This window comes from Pan paniscus, chromosome 2, assembly GCF_029289425.2.
Source record: "Pan paniscus chromosome 2, NHGRI_mPanPan1-v2.0_pri, whole genome shotgun sequence".
NCBI classification, from domain to species: Eukaryota; Metazoa; Chordata; class Mammalia; order Primates; family Hominidae; genus Pan; species Pan paniscus.
In genome coordinates, this window is record NC_085926.1 from 194,356,468 (window position 1) to 194,377,611 (window position 21,144).

A 21,144-nucleotide genomic window follows, 5' to 3' on the forward strand; every position below is an offset into this window, starting at 1 on the left:
ATTCTGCATATACTCATTTTGCTAAGTGTATATACATATATATGTATTTTTTTTTATTCTATTGAACTTCCCATGATTCAATGGTAAGTGTATGTTAAGATATTGGTTGTTTGAAAGCTGAAGAATTGTTTTCACAGGCTCTCAAACCTGAATGTTTCACACTTCCCTACATGCCTCTGAAGATTGTATTCCCTAGGTCCCATCCCTAGAGACTCTGACTTAATAGATTTGGAGTAAATACAAGAGTTTGTATTTCAACAGCATTCCCAGGTTACTCTGCCAGGCTCGTTCAAACCACTGGGCCCCACAGTACCCTCTGATCTTAAAGTATGTGTTTTATCACACACCATTTAATTCATTTTCTTACAGGCAGCGATTTAACTACAGGAAGCAGAACATCCAAGTTTAATACATTATCTAAAAATTTAATGTGCCTTACTTTCAAAATGTGATTTACATCCATAAAATGGAATATTATTCCACTCTTTAAAAGAATTAGATTGACTACATGTAGTAATATGAAAAATCTCTACGATGTTATCAAGCGGAAAAAATGCAAGCAGCAAAACAGTGTGATTGCTTTATATAATCCTTTTTAGGTCAATAAAGAAAAAAAGCTTTTTTTTTTTGAGATGGTCTTCCAGGTTGAAGTGCAGTGGCGAGATCAGCTCACTGTAACCTCAAACTCCTGGGCTCAAGGGATCCTCCTGCCTCAGCCCCTCCCAGCAGGTGGAGCTACAGGCACACACCACCACACTCGGCTCATTATTAATTTTTCTGAGGAAACAGGGTCTCACTTCATTGCCCAGGCTGGTCTCAAACTCCTGGGCTCAAGCAATCCTCTCGCCTCAGCTTCCCAATGTACTGGGATTACAGGCCTGAGCCATTGCACCCTGGCAAGAAAAAAGTTGTAAGAAACTGTTAATAGTGGTTACCTTTGGGGAAAGAGACTGATATAAATGGAAAAGGAACGGGAGTGGAGAGGTGGAAGAAGGAAAAAAGAAGCTTTCATTCTTCACTGCATAGCTTTCCTACATATAAAAAAGTTGTTAAACAACCTGCGGTGGCTCACGCCACAAACCCAGCACTTTGAGACGCCGAGGCAGGTGGATGGCTTGAGCCCAGGAGCTCGACACCAGTTCAGGAAACATGGCAAAGCCCTGTCTCCACAAAAAATTAGCCAGGCATGGTAGTGCCAGCCTGTAGTCCCAGCTACTCGGGAGGTTGGAAGGATCACCGGAGCCCGGCGGTCAAGGCTGCAGTGAGTCGTGATTGTGCCACTGCACTCCAACCTGCATGACAGAGTAAGACCTGTCTCAAAAAACAAAAAACCCCAAAAAACCTGGATTAGAGCAAATATGTAACAATATGCAAAACAATTTTACTTTAAGTAAAGCAAAAATGTTATCAATAGCTTCTAATTATGGCAACGCCGTGTCTTCTGTTCTTTGAAAACCACAGTCAAAGCAATCGGAATGTTAATAGTTAGCTTTCCGTATCAGCAGGTTCCAAACACTCAAATCCAACCAGCCTGGGGTAGAAAAGACAATATTTGTGGGATGCAGAACCTGGAAATACAAGGAGCTGACTCTTCCCATGAGTGGGTTCTGCAGCAGCGCATACCAAGGGATGACCATACCTCAGCATTCCCTCCTAAAACTTACAATATCAATGCTTAGCTTTCTTGCCAGTTCCTCATCACTTTTCAGTTGTTCTTCCATCGCTCTTCGCCTTTTTTCTGCCTGTCTTTTTTCCTCTTCTTCCTCCTCTGCCAACAGCCTCTGTATGTATTCTTCACTGGCTTTGTTTTCTTCTTCCTCGCTGGCCCGTCGCTCTGCCGCCACCTTAAAAGTGATTAATAAAGAGCAATCCTTCTCTGAACGTTTTGGTATACTTGCAATATTTCATAACAAGAATAGAAAAGTAGAAAAAGAACAAATTGGCAGAAATTTAAATGATCTCAAATGAAGTACAAATCTGGAGAAGTAGATTCCTGCAAGATAGCTGTCCCATCTCAGCCTCCCAAAGCACTGAAATTATAGGTGTGAGCCTCCACACCTAGCCTGAGATGTATTACAAGTGAAAATTACACACAAAATTTTGAAGACTAACAAAAAAAGAGAAAAATCTCTATGTATAACTTCATATGTAATTAAAACATAATGCTTCACTATAAACACTGCTTTTTAGGTACTTTTCCTATATAGGAACTTCACAGCTAGCCCTTTAACCTTTCCTCATCTAAACCCACACTCTACCACCCTTTTACTTTAAGCTCAAAACTTTGGGGAAATAAAAATATATCCTGGTATGGATTAAATTAGGAAAAAGAAGAATTAAAAAATTTTCTTCATATGTAAATGCTTAGGGAACACTATCACACAAGAGCATTAATTATGTAGAAGTAAATTACAGCAAAAAACAAAGCCCTTATAAAGTACATTAAAATTATCCATATTTTGGCCAGGCGCAGTGGCTCACACCTATAATCCCAGCACTTTGGGAGGCCAAGGCGGGCGGATCACAAGGTCAGGAGATCGAGACCATCCTGGTGAACACTGTGAAACCCCATCTCTGCTAAAAATACAAAAAAATTAGCCAGGCGTAGTGGCGGGCGCCTGTAGTCCCAGCTACTCAGGACGCTGAGACAGGAGAATGGCATGAACCCGGGAGGTGGGGGTTGCAGTGAGCCGAGATTGCACCACTGCACTCCAGCCTGGGCGACAGAGTGAGACTCCATCTCAAAAAAAAAAAAAAAAAAAAAATTATCCATATTTCAAGATATACTAGTTATATAAGCACAAAAAACTAAATTAAAATCTGAAACTAAAAACACAGCAGAGAAATATTCCAAAAAAAAAAAAAACTATTTAGCACCTACCTTGCTTATTTCCTCTTCATATTCTCTTCTCAGTTCCCCAGGTTTACTGAGCAGACGAACTGGCTGATAGTCATCAGCTATTTCATATCAAAAAAGAAAATAACATTATAGGCAACACAATTTTATGGTAACTTTGGTCTTCCATTAAAACGAAAAATTAAAATATACAACTATTAATAACTACAGCAATATCTCCTTTTGGAATTCCATTTTTAAAATTTATTTTATTTATTTATTTTAGATTTATTTTATTTATTTTTTTTGAGACAGAGCCTTGCTCTGCTGCCCAGGCTGGAGTGCAGTGGCACAGTCTCGGCTCACTGCAACCTCACCTCCCAGGTTCAAGCGATTCTCCTGCCTCAGCCTTCTCCTGAGCAGCTGGGATTACAGGCATGCGCCACCACACCCAGCTAATTTTTTATATTTTTGGTAGAGTCAGGGTTTCACCACGTTGGCCAGGCTGGTCTCGAGCTCCTGACCTCAAGTGATCCACCCGCCTCGGCCTCCCAAAGTGCTGCGATTACAGGCGTGAGCCACCACGCCCGGCCTGGAATTCCATTTTGTAAGGCCAGAGGTTTAGGGTTTTGGGTTTGAAATGGCATATGAATGCATGTACTTAACCCTTCCTCTAAACTCCATTAAAATAACAGTAAAGGAATGTTTAAAAACTGTAATCCTACAACAGCAGAAATTAGCAGAGGAGGTTAACCAATTAAAAAAAAGAAATTTTTTTTTTTTTTGAGACAGAGTCTTGCTCTGTCACCCAGGCTGGAGTGCAGTGGTACAATCTCAGCTCACTGCAACCTCCGCCTCCCGGGTTCAAACAATTATTGTGCCTCAGTGTCCTGAGTAGCTGGGATCACAGGCATGCCCCACCATGCCCAGCTAATTTTTGTATTTTTAATACAGACCGGTTTTTGCCATGTTGGCCAGGCTGGTTTCGAACTCCTAATGTCGGGCAATCTGTTCACCTCAGCCTCCCAAAGTGCTGGGACTACAGGCGTGAGCCACCGTGCCCGGCTCCAGTTAAAAAATTTTTAACAAATTTCTAGGAAATGGGAAGGCAATGAAATAGAGACAATTGATACAGCAGAAATGAAGGAAAAGAAATCCTTGGAAGGGAAGACTACAGCTGAGGTAGAATTAGAAGGGAATCTGCCTCCTATTTGCCTAGAGAGAGGCTCATAGAGTCCAGAGTGAGTAACTGTGGGACCGAAAACAGAACTCGAGATTTATAAGCTGTTAAATCAGAATCCTCGACTTACTGGCATTTCTCCCTGGATATGGGTGCAGGTGCACACATGCATATTTCTTTAAAGAAACAGATCTAGAGAGAGCCAGAGCAGCTAATGTAATAGGTGGTGACACAGAGCAAAGTCCTCTGCGATCGGGCAGTTAGGGATGGCAAAGCACAAAGGCCAGGTTTCCATCGGCTTGAACTCAACGTCTGCTCATCACCAATACCCTTCCACATACACAGAGCTTTTGTCCGGGGCCTCATTCTCAAACCTAAAAGCTAATCCAAGGATCGTCAGACATTTGAAATACATCTGCAGGACTAGAGAAACAGTAAGCTATACAAAGAGAAAAAATCATCACCCTGGAGTTGAAAGATAATTCTGGGTCAGAAAATAACCTAAATCTGTGTATGTATCCTCAACAAATCTGATGAGAATTTTATTCTATAAAACAAGACACTGTTTTATAAAGTGTAAAAAGGGAACACCCAAAAAAGAGAACGCATCTGTCTGTTTCAAGGGGCAGCTTCTACTCAACTCCAGCTGACTACGACTACCAGGAAACTCAGGCCTGTCCGTGCCATATTTTTTGCTTTCTCAAGAAAATCCAGAGGCGGCAGGGGTGGATGGTGAGAGATGACTTCATGGGTACAATGTACATTATTTGGGTAGTAGATACCCTAAAGAGCCCTGACTTCGCCACTGTGCAATCTATACATGTAACAAAATTACCTTTGCACCCCATAAATTTATCCAAGTAAAAAGAAAAAAAAAAGAAAATCCAGCAATCAAGATGTTAATATGAAATCTTCCAACTTAAATATTGGCATTGGATGGGTCACAAAAAACATGCACACAGGATTCCTATGGCCTGCAGGCCAGCAGTTTGAAAAATCTGCAACAGAGAGACTAAAAAACAGTGATGTAACTCCAAAACAATTAGGGATGCAGTATGCTGAATTCTCATTTATTTTAGTCACTAAGGAGGATCTATTCAAGACAATACAATGGTATACACAGGAGAGACATATATAAGGCTCCTTAAAAAGTAGAAGGATATTCAGCTGGCTTAAACTGAGATCTAGATCAGCAAGTCTTAAAGTAGAATCTACGAAACCCTGGAGGTATCTGAGACTTTTTTTCGGGGAAACTGCAGAGTCAAACTATTTTCATTTAAAAAATTAAGGTAAGCTGGGAGCGGTGGCTCACGCCTGTAATCCCAGCACTTTGGGAGGCTGAGGCAGGCGGATCATGAGGTCAGGAGTTCGAGACCAGCCTGGCCAATATGGTGAAACCCCGTCTATACTAAGAATACAAAAATTAGCCAGGCGTGGTGGCACGCACCTGCAGTCTCAGCTACTCGGGAGGCTGAGGCAGTAGAATCGCTTGAGCCCGGGAGGCGGAGGCTGCAGTGAGCCGACACTGCACCACTACACTCCAGCCTGGACGACAGAGGGAGATTCCGTCTCAAAACAAACAAACAAAGAAACAAACAAAAAACCCAAATAAAACAACTGACAGTAGGCCGGGCACAGTGGCTCATGCCTGTAATCACAGCACTTTGGGAGGCCGAGGCAGGTGGATCACTTGAGGTCAGGAGTTTGAGACCAGCCTGACCAACACGGTGAAACCCGTCTCTATCAAAAAATACAAAAAGCCGGGAGTGGTGGCAGGCACCTGTAATTCCAACTACTCGAGAGGCTGAGACAGAAGAATTGCTTGAACCCGGGAGGAGGAGCTTGCAGTGAGCCGAGATCACGCCACTGCACTCCAGCCTGGGCGACAGAGGGAGGCTCCGTCTCACAAACAAACAAAAACACATGTTCAACATTACTAGTCATTAGGGAAGTGCAAATCCTGAGTACAGAGATACCGCTTCAGAGGACAGCCAACACTTGGTTTTTTTTTTATAATAGTCATCCATTAAGATATATACACACACATAATGGAGTATGCGGCCAAAAAAGGAAATGGAATGGACACATGCTAGAACACGATGGACCTTCAAGACACTATGCTGCATGAAACAGCCAGTCACCAAAGGACAGATACTGTGTGGGGTTCCACTCGTACGAGACACCTAGAGCAATTAAACCCGTAGAGGCAGAAAGAATGGAGGTCGCCAGCAGCCAGGGGAGGGGTGAATGGGGAATTAATTATTGTTTAATGGGCAGTTTCAAGCGTGGAAGATGAGAAAGTTCAGAGATGAATGGTGGTGACAGCTGCACAAAAACATGAATGTACTTCATGTTACGCAACTGTCCATTTAAAAATGGTTAACATGGCGGATTTTATGTTATGCATCTTTTACAATAAAACCGGAAAAAAAGTAAATCACTTTACACATTAGATACAATAAAATAGTAGCTAAGAGGCTGGGCACAGTGGCTCACGCCTGTAATCCCAGCACCTTGGAAGGCTGAGGCAGGAGGACCACTTGGGCTCAGGCTATCAAGACCAGCCTGGGCAACATAGCAAGACCCCATCTTTGTTCAAAAAAAATTTTTTTAAGTAGCTAATTTAGGAAAACAATAGTAAGACAGATGTATTATACTAGAAAGCAAAACATATCATTAAGCAGAATTAAACTAAGCATGTGTGGTACTGACACAGCTACTGATAAAGAGATAGTTAAAAAATAAAAAGCCCAGGCAAGGTGCCATGGCTCATGCCTGTAATCCCGGCACTTTGGGAGGTGGAGGCAGGCGGATCACTTGAGGTCAGGAGTTCAAAACCAGCCTGGCCAACAAGGCAAATAACCCTATGTCTACTAAAAATACAAAAATTAGCCACGCGTGGTGGTGCACGCCTGTAATCCCAGCTACTCAAGAGGCTGAGACAGGAGAATCGCTTGAACCCGAGAGGCGGAGGTTGCAGTGAGCCAAGATCGCACCATTGCACTCCAGCCTGGGTGACAGAGAGAGACTCCATCTCAAAAAAATAAATAAATAAATAAATAAATAATAAAATAAATAAATAGCCCCAAATTGCTCTGGAAAATAAGCATATGATTAGTGAAATAGTATGTATATCAATGTGGCTGTATTACTACCAAGTAGTGTGGCTATTAAGTGGCAATCAAGGGCAGGGGGAGTTAAGATGCCTACCTCATACAATACTCAAATTCAAGGTGGATTAAAAAATGGAAAAAACAAAACTATAAACGACTAAGAAGAACATATGAGATAAATTCCAAAACAATTAAAACTTCCATGTGATGAAAGACATCACAAAGTTAAAAACAAACTAGAAGTTATTTGCAAATACATAAATCACCAGAGAATTAGTGTCCAGAATATAACTAGAACTTCCACAGATTAAAAACCACAACAGGCAAAGGAAAGGCACGTGCAATTTACAGAAGATGCCCAACTACAGCAAGCAGAGAACTGAACTTTTGTTAAACCGTGGAATGACAGATTTTTAAAGTTTACTTATTTCTACATAAACTGAATCTAAATTAAGATCAGTGAGTTATTCAACTGCAGACACAAGTTAAAATTGTCTTCATTTGCCTTTTTATTTTGTTTTTGGAAACAAGATCTCACTCTTGCCCAGGCTGGAGTTCAGTGGCGGGATCATAGCTCACTGCAGCCTCCAACCCCTTGGCTGAAGCGATTCTCCTGCCCTAGCCTCCTGAAGCACTGGGATAACAGGTGTGAGCCACTGCACCCAGTCCATTTGCTATTTCTTTTTCTTCTTTGACGGAGTTTCGCTCTTGTTGCCCAGGCTGGAGTACAATGGCGCAATCTCAGGTAACTGCAGCCTCCACCTCCCGGGTTCAAGCAATTCTCCTGCCTCAGCCTCCTGAGTAGCTGGGATTACAGGCATGTCCCACCACGCCCAGCTAATTTTTTGTAATTTTAGTAGAGACGGGGGTTTTACCATGTTGGCCAGGCTGGTCTTGAACTCCTGACCTCAGGTGATCCACCTGACTTCCAAAGTGCCAGGATTACAGGTGTGAGCCACCATGCCCAGCCTTCCATTTGCTATTTCTTTCTATTTATTTATTTATTTATTTATTTATTTTGAGACAGAGTCTCACTTTGTCACTCAGGCTGCAGTGCAGTGGTGCAATCTCAGCTCATTGCAGTGTCCACCTCCCAGGCTCAAGCGATGCTACTGCCTGAGCCTCCCATGTAGCTGAGACTACAGGCGCCCACCACCACACCCGGCTAATTTTTGTATTTTTTGTAGACGGTTTTGCCCTATTGGCCAGGCTGGTCTCACACTCTCAGGCTCAAGCGATTTGCCTGCCTTGAACTCTCAAAGTACTGAGATTACAGGTGTGAGCCCCCGCACCTGGCCTGTTTGCTATTTCTTAAACAACTCTAATTTTATAAGAAATTTGAATATCTCAGTTTTATAGTCTTAAAGTGACTATACAATTTTTGCCATCTGTTGGAAACAACTCTCGACACTCTTCAGTTCTGGTTAACTCTAAAATTTCTGTTGAAACCCACTTCGGTTGAACATTCCTACTCTACTCGATATTTTGCTTCTTCGCAGCAAGTGGTCTTCCTAGGCGGCCAGGACTCATTTAAGGAAATATGTCCCCATGCTTTTTATTTTATTTTGAAGGAAAAATTCAAGTTAGTTAAAGACCTGAATGTATAATACTGGATGAAAAACAAAAATAAATAATAAGCCTTAACTTGAACAGTTGAGCTGTTCATAAAACTGCCCTCCCATCACTGAACTAGACTGCAGCTCCATGTAAATGGCAGTTTCCTTCTCCCAATTAAATGTGCATTCCTGGGCTGGGCACAGGGTGCAAAATAAAGAGATAGTTAAAAAATAAAAAGCCCAAAGTTGCTCTGGAAAATAAGCATATGATTTGTGAAGCAGTATGTACATCAGTGTGGCTGGATCATCACCAAGTAGTGTGGCTATAAATGGCAATCAGGAGCAAAGTGCTCACACCTGTGATCCCAGCACTTTGCGAGGATGAGGCAGGAGTATCACTTGAGCTCAGGAGTTCAAGACCAGCCTCGGTAACATAGTGAGACCCTCTCTCTAAAAAAATAAAAAAATTAGCCTGGCGTAGTGGTGTGTGCCTGTGGTCCCAGCTACTCAGGAGGTTGAGGTGGGAGGATTGCTTGAGCCCGTGAGGTGGAGGGTACAGTGAGCCAAGATCGCTCCCTGGCATTCCAGCCTGGGCGACTAAGTGAGACCCTGTCTCGAAAATAAAATAACATAAACTAAATTTGCACTTTCTGCCTCAATATTTATTTTGAAAATTTTCAAATCTACAGAAATTGCAAAAATAGTATGATAAACCCCCGTTTAACCTGCATTTAGATTCATGAAGTTTTTAAACTGCCACATTGCCTTTCGTGTGTGCGTGTGTGTATTTTCTGAACCATTTGAAAGTTGCATGATCATAACCCTTCACCAAATCCTTACGTGTCCACCTCATAAGAGATGCTGTCCTTATCTCTTGATTTGATATACAATGATCAAGTTCAAGAAAATTAACATTGATATATTACCCATCATATCAATGATAAAAATTTCACCAACTATCCCCATGTCTTTAATAACAACCTTTGTCCTAATCCATGTTCTAATCCAGGGTCATGCACTGCATTTAGCTGTCATTCTCTTTTAATCTCCCTTTCAACTAGAATGATTCCTAAGGCTTTGCCTTCATGACACTGACATTTTTGAGGTACTAACAACTACGTTTTGTAGAATTTCAATTTGGGTTTTTGTTTTCTCACAGTTAGATTCAGGTTATGCCTTATACTCGTCCTATCAGGAGGACCGCAACGTTTGTTTGTTCCATGGATAACGTTAACTGTGATCACTTCATTACTGTGGTAACAGGCTTCTCCACTGTATCCTTCACCCTTTGTAGTTAATAAGCAATCTGTAAGGTGATATTTTCAGACTATATGAGTCTTCCGTTCTCCGGCAAATTTTCAAGCAGGGGTTTTGGCATCCATTTGTAATTCTTGCCTGCATCAATTTTTACAGTGACAGTCGCAAACAGAAAGGAAATTTAGACATTCTAAGGCTGATTCTTCCCTACTATAGGATTCTTTTTGGAGAAATCCAAATGTAAAACACACCTGTCTCCATCACGCTAATTCACTTTCAAATACTTCATTTTTTAATGCTATCTCATGTGCTTTCTTACAACCTTCCTTCCATAAATTAAAAATACATAAAGTAAATGAGTAGATTCACTTTATGTATTATGTGTTAACAAAGTTAACACAGAAACACCAATTATATTTTTATAAATTATCAATGAACAATACTGAAAATTTTTTAAAATTTACTTAAACCAGCCTCAAAAGCCATAATATAATTAGGGATAAACATTAGTTTCTTAGGGCTGCCATAGAAAAGTACCACAAATTGCGTGACTTGAAAATACAGCAATTTATTTTCTCACAGTTCTGGCTAAAAGTCCAAAATAAAGGTGTCAGCAGGGCCATGACACTTTTCAAACTTGTAGGGGATCCTTCCTTGCCTCTTCCTTGCTTCTGACAGTGTGCTGATAACCTTAGACGTTCCTTGGGTTGTAAATACATCACTCCAGTCCTCCAGCCTCACGTGGTACTCTGTGTCTTTACATCATCTTCCTTCTGTGCGTGTCTGTCTCTGTGTCCAAATTTCTCCTTTTTATAAGGAAACCAGTCATAATGGATTAGGGCCCATTCTAATGACCTTATTTTAACTTCATTACTGAAAAAAATTGAAGGTGACCTACACAAACAGAGAAATATACTATTTTCATGGATACAAGGACTCTGTTGCTGTTTGGATGTCAATTCTCCCCAAATTGTTCTATTAAGTTCAATGCAACCCCAATCAAACTCCTAACAGGCTGTTAGTAGAAACTGGTAAGTTGACTGAAAAATTTAAATAGGCTGGGTGTGGCGGTTCAGGCCTGTAATTCCAGCACTTCAGGAGGCTGAGACGGGAGGACTGCTTGAGGTGAGCTGTTCAAGACCAGCCTGGGCAGCATAGCAAAACCCCGTCTCTACATACAAAGAATAAATATACGGAGGACGGGCACGATGGCTCACGCCTGTAATCCCAGCACTTTGGAAGGTCGAGGCGGGAGTATCATCTGAGGTCAAGAGTTCGAGACCAGCCTGGCCAATGTGGTGAAACTCCCGTCTCTATTAAAAATACAAAAATTAGCCAGGCATGGTGGTACATGCCTGTAATTGCAGCTACTCAGGAGGCTGAGGAAGGAGAACCGCTTGAACCTGGGAGGCAGAGGATGTAGTGAGCTGAGATCACGCCACTGCACTCCAGCCTAGGCAACAGAGCAAGACTCTGTCTCAAAAAGAAAAAAAAAGATTTATTCTAAAGTCACAGTAATCAAGACAGTGTGACACTAATATTAGAATCAACGGATCAATGAAATAGAATAGACCCACATTATTTTTTTTTAAAAGTCTTTTCAACAAAAGGTACAGGAATAACTGATACCTATATGGGAAAAAGTTAACCTCAACCCCCTATCTTATACAATATTCAAAATTAATTTGAAATGGATCAAAGACCTAAACATAAAAGTTAAAACTGGCCAGACACAGTGGCTCACACCTGTAATCCTTGCACTTTGGGAGGCCACGGCAGGCGGATCACGAGGTCAGGACTTCAAGACCAGCCTGGCCAACATGGTGAAGCCCCATCTCTACAAAAAATACAAAAATTAGCCAGGCATGGTGGTGCGTGCCTGTAGTCCCAGCTACTCAGGAGGCTGAGGAAGGAGAATCGCTTGAACCTGGGAGGTGGAGGTTGCAGTGAGCCGAGATCACGCCACTGCACTCCAGCCTGGGCGACACAATGAAATTCAGTCTCCAAAAAAAAAAGGTAAAACTATAAATCTTTTAGAAAAAAAAAACAGCAATATCTTAGCCTGAAGGTGGCTAAAGGTTTCTTAGACCATAAAAAGCAATAAACTATAAAAGGAAAAATTTATGAGACTTCATGAAAATTAAGAATTTCAGCTCGTCAAAACAATTAAGAATATCTGGCAAAGTACCAGTATTCAAAATACATAAATAATGTCTACAACTGAATAATATAAACAATTTAGGGGAAAAAGAATTAAACAGACACTTTACAATGGAAGAGAGCAAAACTGTCGATAAGCACATGAAAAAGAACACTATCATTAGTTACCTGGAAATTGAAATTAAAACAAGATACTACTATCAATACAAATCAACTGGAATGGTTAAATCTAAAAAGACAGATAACATCAAAAGCTGGTAAGATGTACGGCAACCAGAACCTGTATGCTGTTGGTGGGATTACAAAATGACACAACCACTTTCGAAAAAGATCTGGTAGTTTCTTCTTTCTTTTTTTGAGATGGAGTCTCACTCTGTCACCGAGGCTAGAGTGCAGTGGCGCCATCTAGGCTCACTGCAACCTCTGCCTCCTGGGTTCAAGCAATTCTCTGCCTCAGCCTCCTGAGTGGCTGGTATTACAGGTGCCCGCCACCACACCCGGCTAATTTTTGTATTTTTAGTAGATGGGGTTTCAGCATCTTGGCCAGGCTGGTCTTGAACTCCTGACCTTGTGATCCACCCGCCTGGGCCTCCCAAAGTGCGTGAGCCACCATGCCTGGCCGGTAGTTTCTTATAAAAATATGTACCTATTCTACGCTGCGTAATTCCAGCTCCTAAGTATTTACCCAAAAAAACCCTGAAAACATAAGGCCACACATACACACACACAGACACAAAAACTTGCACAAGAATCTTCTCAGCAACTTTATTCATAATATCCAAAACTGCAAGCAACTGAGGCACTATATCAGTGGAGAATGGCCAATCATATACAGCATAGTCAATGGTGGAATAATACTTAAAAAACGAATATCTACACAAGAATAAATCTTGAGGCCAGGCGCGGTGGCTCATGCCTGTAATCCCAGCACTTTGGGAGGCCGAGGCGGGTGGATCGACTGAGGTCAGGAGTTCGACACCAGGCTGGGCAACATGGTGAAACCCCATCTCTACTAAAAATACAAAAATTAGCCAGGCATGGTGGTGCGTGCCTGTAATCCCAGCTACTTAGGAGGCTGAGGCAGGAGAATCACTTGAACCCAGGAGACGGAGGTTGCAGTGAGCCGAGATCCTGTCACTGCATTCCAGACTGGGTGACAGAACAAGACTGTCTCAAAAAAAAAAAAAAAAGAATAAATCTTGAACCTTATGCTGAATAACCCCTCAAAAGATATGCTTAAGTCCTAACTAAGCATGTGGTAAGTAACTAAGAATGTGGTCTTAACTGGAAACAGGTTGTTACAGATATAATGGAGTTCATACAAAGAGTACAGAGCCTTTAATCCAATATAACTAGTGTCCTGGTAAAAAAAAGAGAGAGACACAGAGGAGACGGCCATGTAAAGACAGACACACCGGGAAACTCCACGTGCCAATGGAGGCAGAGACTGGAGTGACTCAGCTGCAAACCAGGAACACCATGGATTCCAGCCACACCAGAAGCTAAGGAGAAGGGCACGGAACAGATTCTCTCCCAGAGCCTTCAATGTACATGTCCCTGCTCCCTGCTAGCATCTTGGGTTTGGAGTTCTACTCTTCAGAACTGAGGGAGAATAAATTTCTGCTAAGTTTGTGGTACTTTGTTACAGTAGCCCTAGGAAATAAAAAGAATTCCATTTATATGAAGTTCCAGAACAGAAAAAACTCATCTATGGTGGATAAAAACTAAAACAGCCCAGACGCGGTGGCTCACGCTTGTAATCCGAGCACTTTTGGAGGCCAAGACAGGTGGATCACGAGGTCAAGAGATTGAGACCATCCTGACCAACATAGTAAAACCCCATCTCTACTAACAATACAAAAATTAGTTGGGTGTGGTGTCGCATGCCTGTAATCCCAGCTACTCAGGAGGCTGAGGCAGGAGAATGCCCACAACTCAAAAAAACAACCTGATTAAATGACAGGCAAAGTTGTGGCTTTTTCTAGGTTTTGGGAGAAAAACAGAAACAAAAAATGAATGAGCACAGGATTTGAATAAATATTTCATATTTTTCCGAAGATGATATACAAACGGCCAATAAATGCATGCAAAGATGCTCGCCATCCTTAGTCATTGGGGACATGCAAATAAAAACCACAATGGGATACCACCTCATACTCACCAGGATGGCTACTATCAAAACCCAGAAAATAGCAAGTGTTGGCGAGGGTGCAGAGAAACTGGACACCCACGCACTGTTGGTGGGAATGTAAAACGGTACAGTCACTGTGGAAAACAGTATGGCGGTTTCCAAAACCAATCACACATAGAATTACCATACGATCTAGAAATTCCACTTCCAGGTATACACCCAAAAGAATAGAAAACAGGCCCCTGAACAGACATTTGTACACCCAAGTTCACACCAGCATTATTTCTAATAGCCAAGAGGTGGAAGCAAGCCAAGTGTCCACTGACAGATGAACAGATTTCTTTTAATGTAGCATATACATACACTGGAACATTATTCAGCCTCGAAAAGAAGGGAATCCTGTCACATGCAGTATGGATGAACCTGGAAAACATTACGCTAGGTAAAACAGGCCAGACACAAAAGGACAAAACCTATGAAAATTCCACTTATAGGAGGTACCTAGAAGCAGTCGGGTTCACAGAAATGGAAAGGAGAACGGTGGTTGCCAGGGGATAGTGGGAGGGAGGAATGGTGAGCTTCAAGGGTATGGAAATTCAGTTTGGGAGGATTAAAAAGTTCTGGAGATGGACGGTGGTGACGGATGCACAGCAGTGGGAACGGAAGCGATGCCACTGAACCATACAATTACAAACGGTTAAAATTTTCCTCCCTTCTTTCTAGTCAAAAACATTTTTAAGTGGTTAAAATGGTAATCTTGTTATATTTTACCACAATTTTTTTTTTTTTTTGAAACGGAGTCTCGCTCTGTTGCCCAGGCTGGAGCGCAGTGGCGCGATCTTGGCTCATTGCAAGCTCTGTCTCCCGGGTTCATGCCATTCTCCTGCCTCAGCCTTCCGAGTAGCTGGGACAACAGGCGCGTGCCAACATGCCCGGCTAATTTTTTGTATTTTTAGTACAGACGGGGTTTCACCGTGTTAGCCAGGATGGTCTCGATCTCCTGACCTCGTGATCCGCCCGCCTCGGCCTCCCAAAGTGCCGGGATTACAGGCGTGAGCCACCGCGCCCGGCCCCGCAATTTTTTGACACACAGAGTTAAGATACCAGTTCACATGTACTAGCATGGCACGGAAAATAACAAGTGTTGGTGAGGAAGTGAAGAAACTGGAAACTTCGTACTCTGCTAATGGAAATGTAAAATGGTACAGCCACTGTAGAAATCAATGTGGCAGTTCCTCAAAAAGCTAAACACAGAATTACCATAGGATCCAGCAATTCCACTCGTAGATACATAGACAAAAGAACTGAACACAGGAATTCAAACACATACTGGTACATAAATGTTCGTATCGCCAGTATTCAAATAACGAAAAGGTGAAAAAAACCAATGTCCAGCCAATGGATAAACAAAATGTAACAAGTATATCCGTAAAACAAATTATTATTCAGCCCGAAAAATGAAGTACTGATCCATGCCACACTGTACATGAACCTCAGAAACACGCTAAGTGAAATAAGCTAGACACACAAGATCCTATATTGCATGAGTCACTTCTATGAAATACCTAGAATGGCCAGATTCATAGAGACAGAAAGTGGAATAGAAGGTGCCGAGGCTGGGGGGGAAAGGTGAAATGGGGAGTCAGTGCCTCACGGTTAGAGTTTATCTGGGGTGATGAAAAAGTTTTGGAAACAGTGGTGATGGTTACATTGTGAATGTAATTAATGCTATTGAATTGTACTTAAAAATGGTTAAAATGTCAGTTTGTTATATACATTTTGGACAATATTTTTAAAATAACGCAATATACCAAAAACCATTAAATTGCACACTTTTAAACATTTTACTGAATTTATGTTACCCAGACCGGCCTCAACTCCTGGGTTCAAGAGATCCTCCCACCGCCGCCTCCCAAAGCGCTGGGATCCAGCTGTGAGCCATCGCTCCCCGCCAACCGCACACTTTCAGCAGGTGAACTGTATGCTCCGCGAGCATTTCAATAAAGCTTTTTCTTTTAACTATTGTTTAAAAACGTTTAAAATGGCATTTTTTTACAATAAAATAAACGTATGTTTAAAAGGCAGGTACACAGATAACTGTGACCAAAAAAAATTAGGAAAAAAAAAGAAAAAAGACCTGTCCACGAGAGAACGGAGACACCATATCCTAAGCCCAGACAGGAACCACCGCCCGGCTTATGGCTCACATTAGTGGAGGAAAGAGTCAAGGGTTCGGTTTGGGGCTCCTGAGTCTACCGGGTCCAGGGTTGAGTGACAAAAAAGCGATTTTAGCCTCGTCGCATGATTAGGAGAATAAAGAATTAAATGAATGGAGATGTACAGATAAGTAAATCAGAGGCCGGGCGCGGTGGCTCAAGCCTGTAATCCCAGCATTTTGGGAGGCCGAGGCGGGCGGATCCCTCGAGGTCAGGAGTTTGAGATCAGCCTGGCCAACATGGTGAAATCCCGTCTCTACTAAAAAACAGAAAAATTCCCCGGGCGTGATGGTGCACGCGTGTCACCCCAGCTACTCGGGAGGCTGAGGCAGGAGAATCGCTTGAAACCGGGAGGCGGAGGTTGCAGGGAGCCGAGATCGCGCCACTGCGCTCCAGCCTGCAGGACGGAGCGAGATCCTGTCTCAAAAAAAAAAGAAAAGAAGCCTCTAGACGGGCAATTCTTTAATTTTTAACACAACAAACACCAATCGAACACAGCGCGGGCATTTTGACAATGGGCAAAATCTTGCCCTTGACTTTCTAATCCATCGACATTTGGGGACCCATAAACCCCCTAACCTCTGAGAACTATTTAGACAAATACTAGTCGGGTTTTTTGGTTTGTTTTTACTTTTTAAATGGAAAAGTGATGATTCACCTTTTCAAAGCTTTGCGGCTTTTGGCCAACAAACGCGCCACGGTTTACTCACCCACTTCCTCTGATTCTTGGCCAGACGCTCTAAGCTTGCACTCCCTGGGATAGTGTTTTTGAATTATCTTCCACAGTTCCACGTTGACGAGAGAATTTCTTCGGGTGTGGTACCGAGTCCACGACGATACCCGGCGGCGACAGAAGGGACAGCATAAACTCGCCTTTTCGACGGTCGACTGGAAGCACGGTTTGCACAGCGTGTGGTTACACGGGAGGGTGACGGGCTCGACGAGGATTTCCATGCAGATCCCGCACTGGCACTCGGACAGCGACGGGATGGCGTCTTTGGGTAGAGCCATTTCAATGTGTTAATAAAGCCGACTAAACAACGACACCTGCACGAAAAACAATCCTATTTTCGGCCAACCACAGAGAGAGCAAAAGCAGTTTTGTGTTTCAATATTATGCCCAGAAGCGTATCAGAATTCGGAGAACAGGAGCATCCCACACGTCTTGAAGCAAAACGGCGCTCTCAGGGTCAGGCAAACAGGAATACCCCGGAGGGCGGCGTCTTTGTCCATTTTCAAGGCAAACGTCCCGCAGGCAAATAAATGCAGGTTTTCGTCGGAGGAGCCTGGCTGCTCCGCGGCATGAACACCGCGGCTGCGGCTCCCGGTGCAGCGAGGGGAACGCGCCAAGTCCCCTCCTCCCCTCACCCGGAAAGGATGCTCCGCTCAGCTCGGGGCAGCCGGGCCCCGGGACGCGGCTCCGGCTGCAGCATAACTTCCGCTTTACCGCTGCTGCGGGGGAGACGCGCGACTCCCGTGTTCACCTTTCGGGCGCCTGGCGCAGTTTCCCAGAGCTCCGCGCCCCCGTCCCTCCTACGCAGCCAGAAACCCTATTCGTTGCGGCAGCGCAGCAGCCACCGGACAAGCGCTAGCAACGTCACAACCGCCCGCCAAAATCGCACTTCCCACCCAGAAAACTGCCCAAGGGCGAACGCTCCCGGGGCGGGACTTCCGGGGTCTGCGCGCCGCCCGCCCTCCCTCCCAGCCGGAGACGGTCCCGCCCTGGCGTCGCAGCCCCTCCTAGTGCAGCCTGGGTGGAGCCTGACCTTTCCCTGAGATTTCTGCGAGGCCTCAGACACCCCTGGTTTCTTGGTTTCTGGGTAGAAAAAGGGAAACCTCAAAACAAAATCAACAGCCAAACAAGGCCGGGCGCGGTGGCTCACGCCTGTAATCCCAGCACTTCGGGAGGCCGAGGCGGGCGGATCACCTGAGGTCAGGAGTTCAAGACCAGCCTGGCCAACATGGTGAAACCCCCGTCCTTACTAAAAATACAAAAATTAGCTGGGCATTGTGACAAGCGCCTGCAATTCCAGCTACTCAGGAGGCTGAGACAGGAGAATCGCTAAACCTGGGAGGCAGAGGCTGCAGTGAGCCGAGATTGTGCCACTGCACTCCAGCCTGGGGGACAGAGCAAAATTCCACCTCAAAAAATACAAATAAATAAATAGATAAAAGAATTGGGGTCTCACTGTTTTATCCAGGCTGGACTACAACTCCAGGGTTCCAGGGGTTCTTTCGCCTCAGCCTCTGGAGTAGCTGGGTCTAGAGCTTGCAACTCCATAGCCAGCTCCGGACCTGCATTTTTTGAGGGAATCAATCAGTGTGAAGGAAGAGAAAAGAAAATCACTGTGCGTGAAAGCAGCCTTTAAGTTGTTTTGAGGCTACTGCGAGCATTCAGGCTGGGTAGGGGATGGTTTCCAGGTTGAGAACGAGGAGACATAGGTCCTTGGTAGAAGTCTTTGGGAACTTTCATTTCAATGTGGGTTCAGAAGCCTGTTATTGTCTGTGATAGCTCACACCTGTAGTCCCAGCACTTTGGAAGGCCAAGGCGGGAAGATCTCTGGAGCCCAGGAGTTCACGTCCAGCCTGGGCAACATAGTGAGACCCTGTCTCTACAAAAAATAAAAAAAATTAACTCGGTGTGCTGGCTCACACTTGTACTCTCAGCTACTCTGGTGGCTGAGGTGGGAGGATCACTTGAGCCCAGGAGGTCAAGGCTGCAGTGAACAGTGATCGTACCACTGCACCCCAGCCTGGGTGACAGAGCAAGACCCTGTCTCAAAAAAAAGAAAAAAAAAGAAACCTGGGACTGTCATCTGGTTGTCTACAGTATCAGTACCTTAGCTTGGAATTTCAGGCTTGCTTTATGTTCGTTCGTTTGTTTTTTTGAGATGGCTCCTCATTCTGTCGCCCAGGTTGGAGTGCAGTGGTGTGATCTCAGCTTACTGCAACCTCCACCTCCTGGGTTCAAGCGATTCTCATGCCTCAGCCTCCCGAGTAGCTGCAATTACAGGCGCGTGCCTTGTAATACCACGTGCATTGTAATACCACGCCTGGCAAATTTTTGTATTCTTAGTAGAGATGGGGTTTCACCATGTTGGCCATGCTGGTCTCGAACTCCTGACCTCAGGTGATCCACCCGCCTTGGCCTTCCAAAGTGCTGGGATTACGGGCGTGAGCCACTGCACCCAGCCTTCAGGCTTCCTAATATGTCCACAACCTGCTTTTCCCATCGAATCTCCCATTATTCTTTTAAACATGCAACTATGATTTATTCTCTGTCATCCAAACGTTTTGCTTTCATGACATTGCTTTCTCGGTTCATCCTAAATGGGTTGCTTTGTGGCTGTGCCTACTTCAAACACCAATTTAATGCAGTTGGGCCAGGCACGGTGGCTCATGCCTATAATCCCAGCACTTTGGGAGGCCAAGGAGGGCGGATCACAAGGTCAGGAGTTCGAGACCAGCCTGACCAACATGTTGAAACTCAGTCTCTACTAAAAATACAAAAATTAGCTGGGCGTGGTGGCAGGTGCCTGTAATCCCAGCTAGTCAGGAGGCTGAGGCAGAAGAATTGCTTGAACCTGGGAGGCAGAGGTTGCAGTGAGGCCAGATTGCACCACTGCACTCCAGCCTGGGTTGACAGAGCAAGACTCCGTCTCGAAAAAAAAAAAATAATAATTCACTTCTTCCAGAGTGCACTTTTATGTGCAATTTAATGCACTCCCCACCACCAGTAATGCCCCTTTTCTAAACTCACCCAGTCATATATTGCCCAGTGATACTGATTTTTATTGCAGTTTTACTATTGAACTCCTGTATTTTGATTTCTATCTTCAGGTGCTTATGTCTTGTGTAATGGATATATTTCATGTACTTCCTCAGATTTCCTTCACCTTGTTTGCTTTCTGTACCCATAATCACTTGCTCTTTTTGGGGCTCACCAGTCGCATTTCCAGAATCTCTGGCTTCTCCTGCCACTTCTGAACAATTCAGGAGCTGACTTCTCAGAGGCTGCTAGGGCCTGGGTAATGCATGCTTGGAGGGTGGGGGGGTCACTCCCCATGGAGTAACTTTCACCAATTGAAACCAGTGGACTGAGCGAGCACAATACTTAAATTCCCTTTTCTTCTTCCTTCCAAGGATGGTTTCTCCAGTGTGTCTGGAGACAGGCAAGACTGAGGGAGTGTGCCTGCTGAAAAAGCTGCTGTGTCTCTTGTGGCTCATTTTCAAGGAGGGGACAGCAAGGTAACACATCACCATGTATTACTTCACATCCTTCTCTACCTAACTTCCTTCCAGCTTTCTTCACTCTGGCTGTCCTGAATTTGTACCTCCCAAATAAAGCATCGGCACTTAATCTTTACCTCGAGGGCAGGATCCACATTTTTAATGTTTCTGTTATCCACAGTACCTAGTACATGGCATTTGGTATTCGATAAATATTATAAATAAATGGTCAAGATGTAAGAATCTCCTTTCTGGTATAAATAACTATGGTACTTCATTAGAGAACAAATACACATTAAGATACAATTTATAGGATCTCATGATGTATATTTTAGGTGTTTTTGTTTTAATTTATGAAAATAGAGATGAGGTCTCACTATTGTTACAGCTCTTACTCCCGAATTTGATGAGTTCTGAGTTGTTGTCCCATGACTGAGAAGAATGAGGTACACGGACACTGGAGAG

The 21,144-nt window shown here is 43.7% G+C and overlaps 1 protein-coding gene across 2 annotated transcripts in view; it reads right to left on the reverse strand.

Moving 5' to 3' along the window:
* The window catches only part of RNF168 (ring finger protein 168), a 38,574-nt gene extending 19,787 nt beyond the window's left edge, over window positions 1-18,787 (reverse strand). The window contains exons 1-3 of one of the 2 annotated variants that reach the window (XM_034957971.3): window positions 17,160-18,609; window positions 2,882-2,958; window positions 1,665-1,844 (exon numbers count right to left, since the gene is read on the reverse strand). In XM_034957971.3, the coding sequence (XP_034813862.1) occupies window positions 1,665-1,844; window positions 2,882-2,958; window positions 17,160-17,460 (558 nt within the window). In that variant the 5' untranslated portion in view covers window positions 17,461-18,609. Of the gene's footprint in view, window positions 1-1,664; window positions 1,845-2,881; window positions 2,959-17,159 lie in introns of both variants that reach the window. The other variant, XM_008953441.6, reaches the window with a different exon arrangement.
* Between the last annotated feature and the right edge of the window lie 2,357 nt (window positions 18,788-21,144).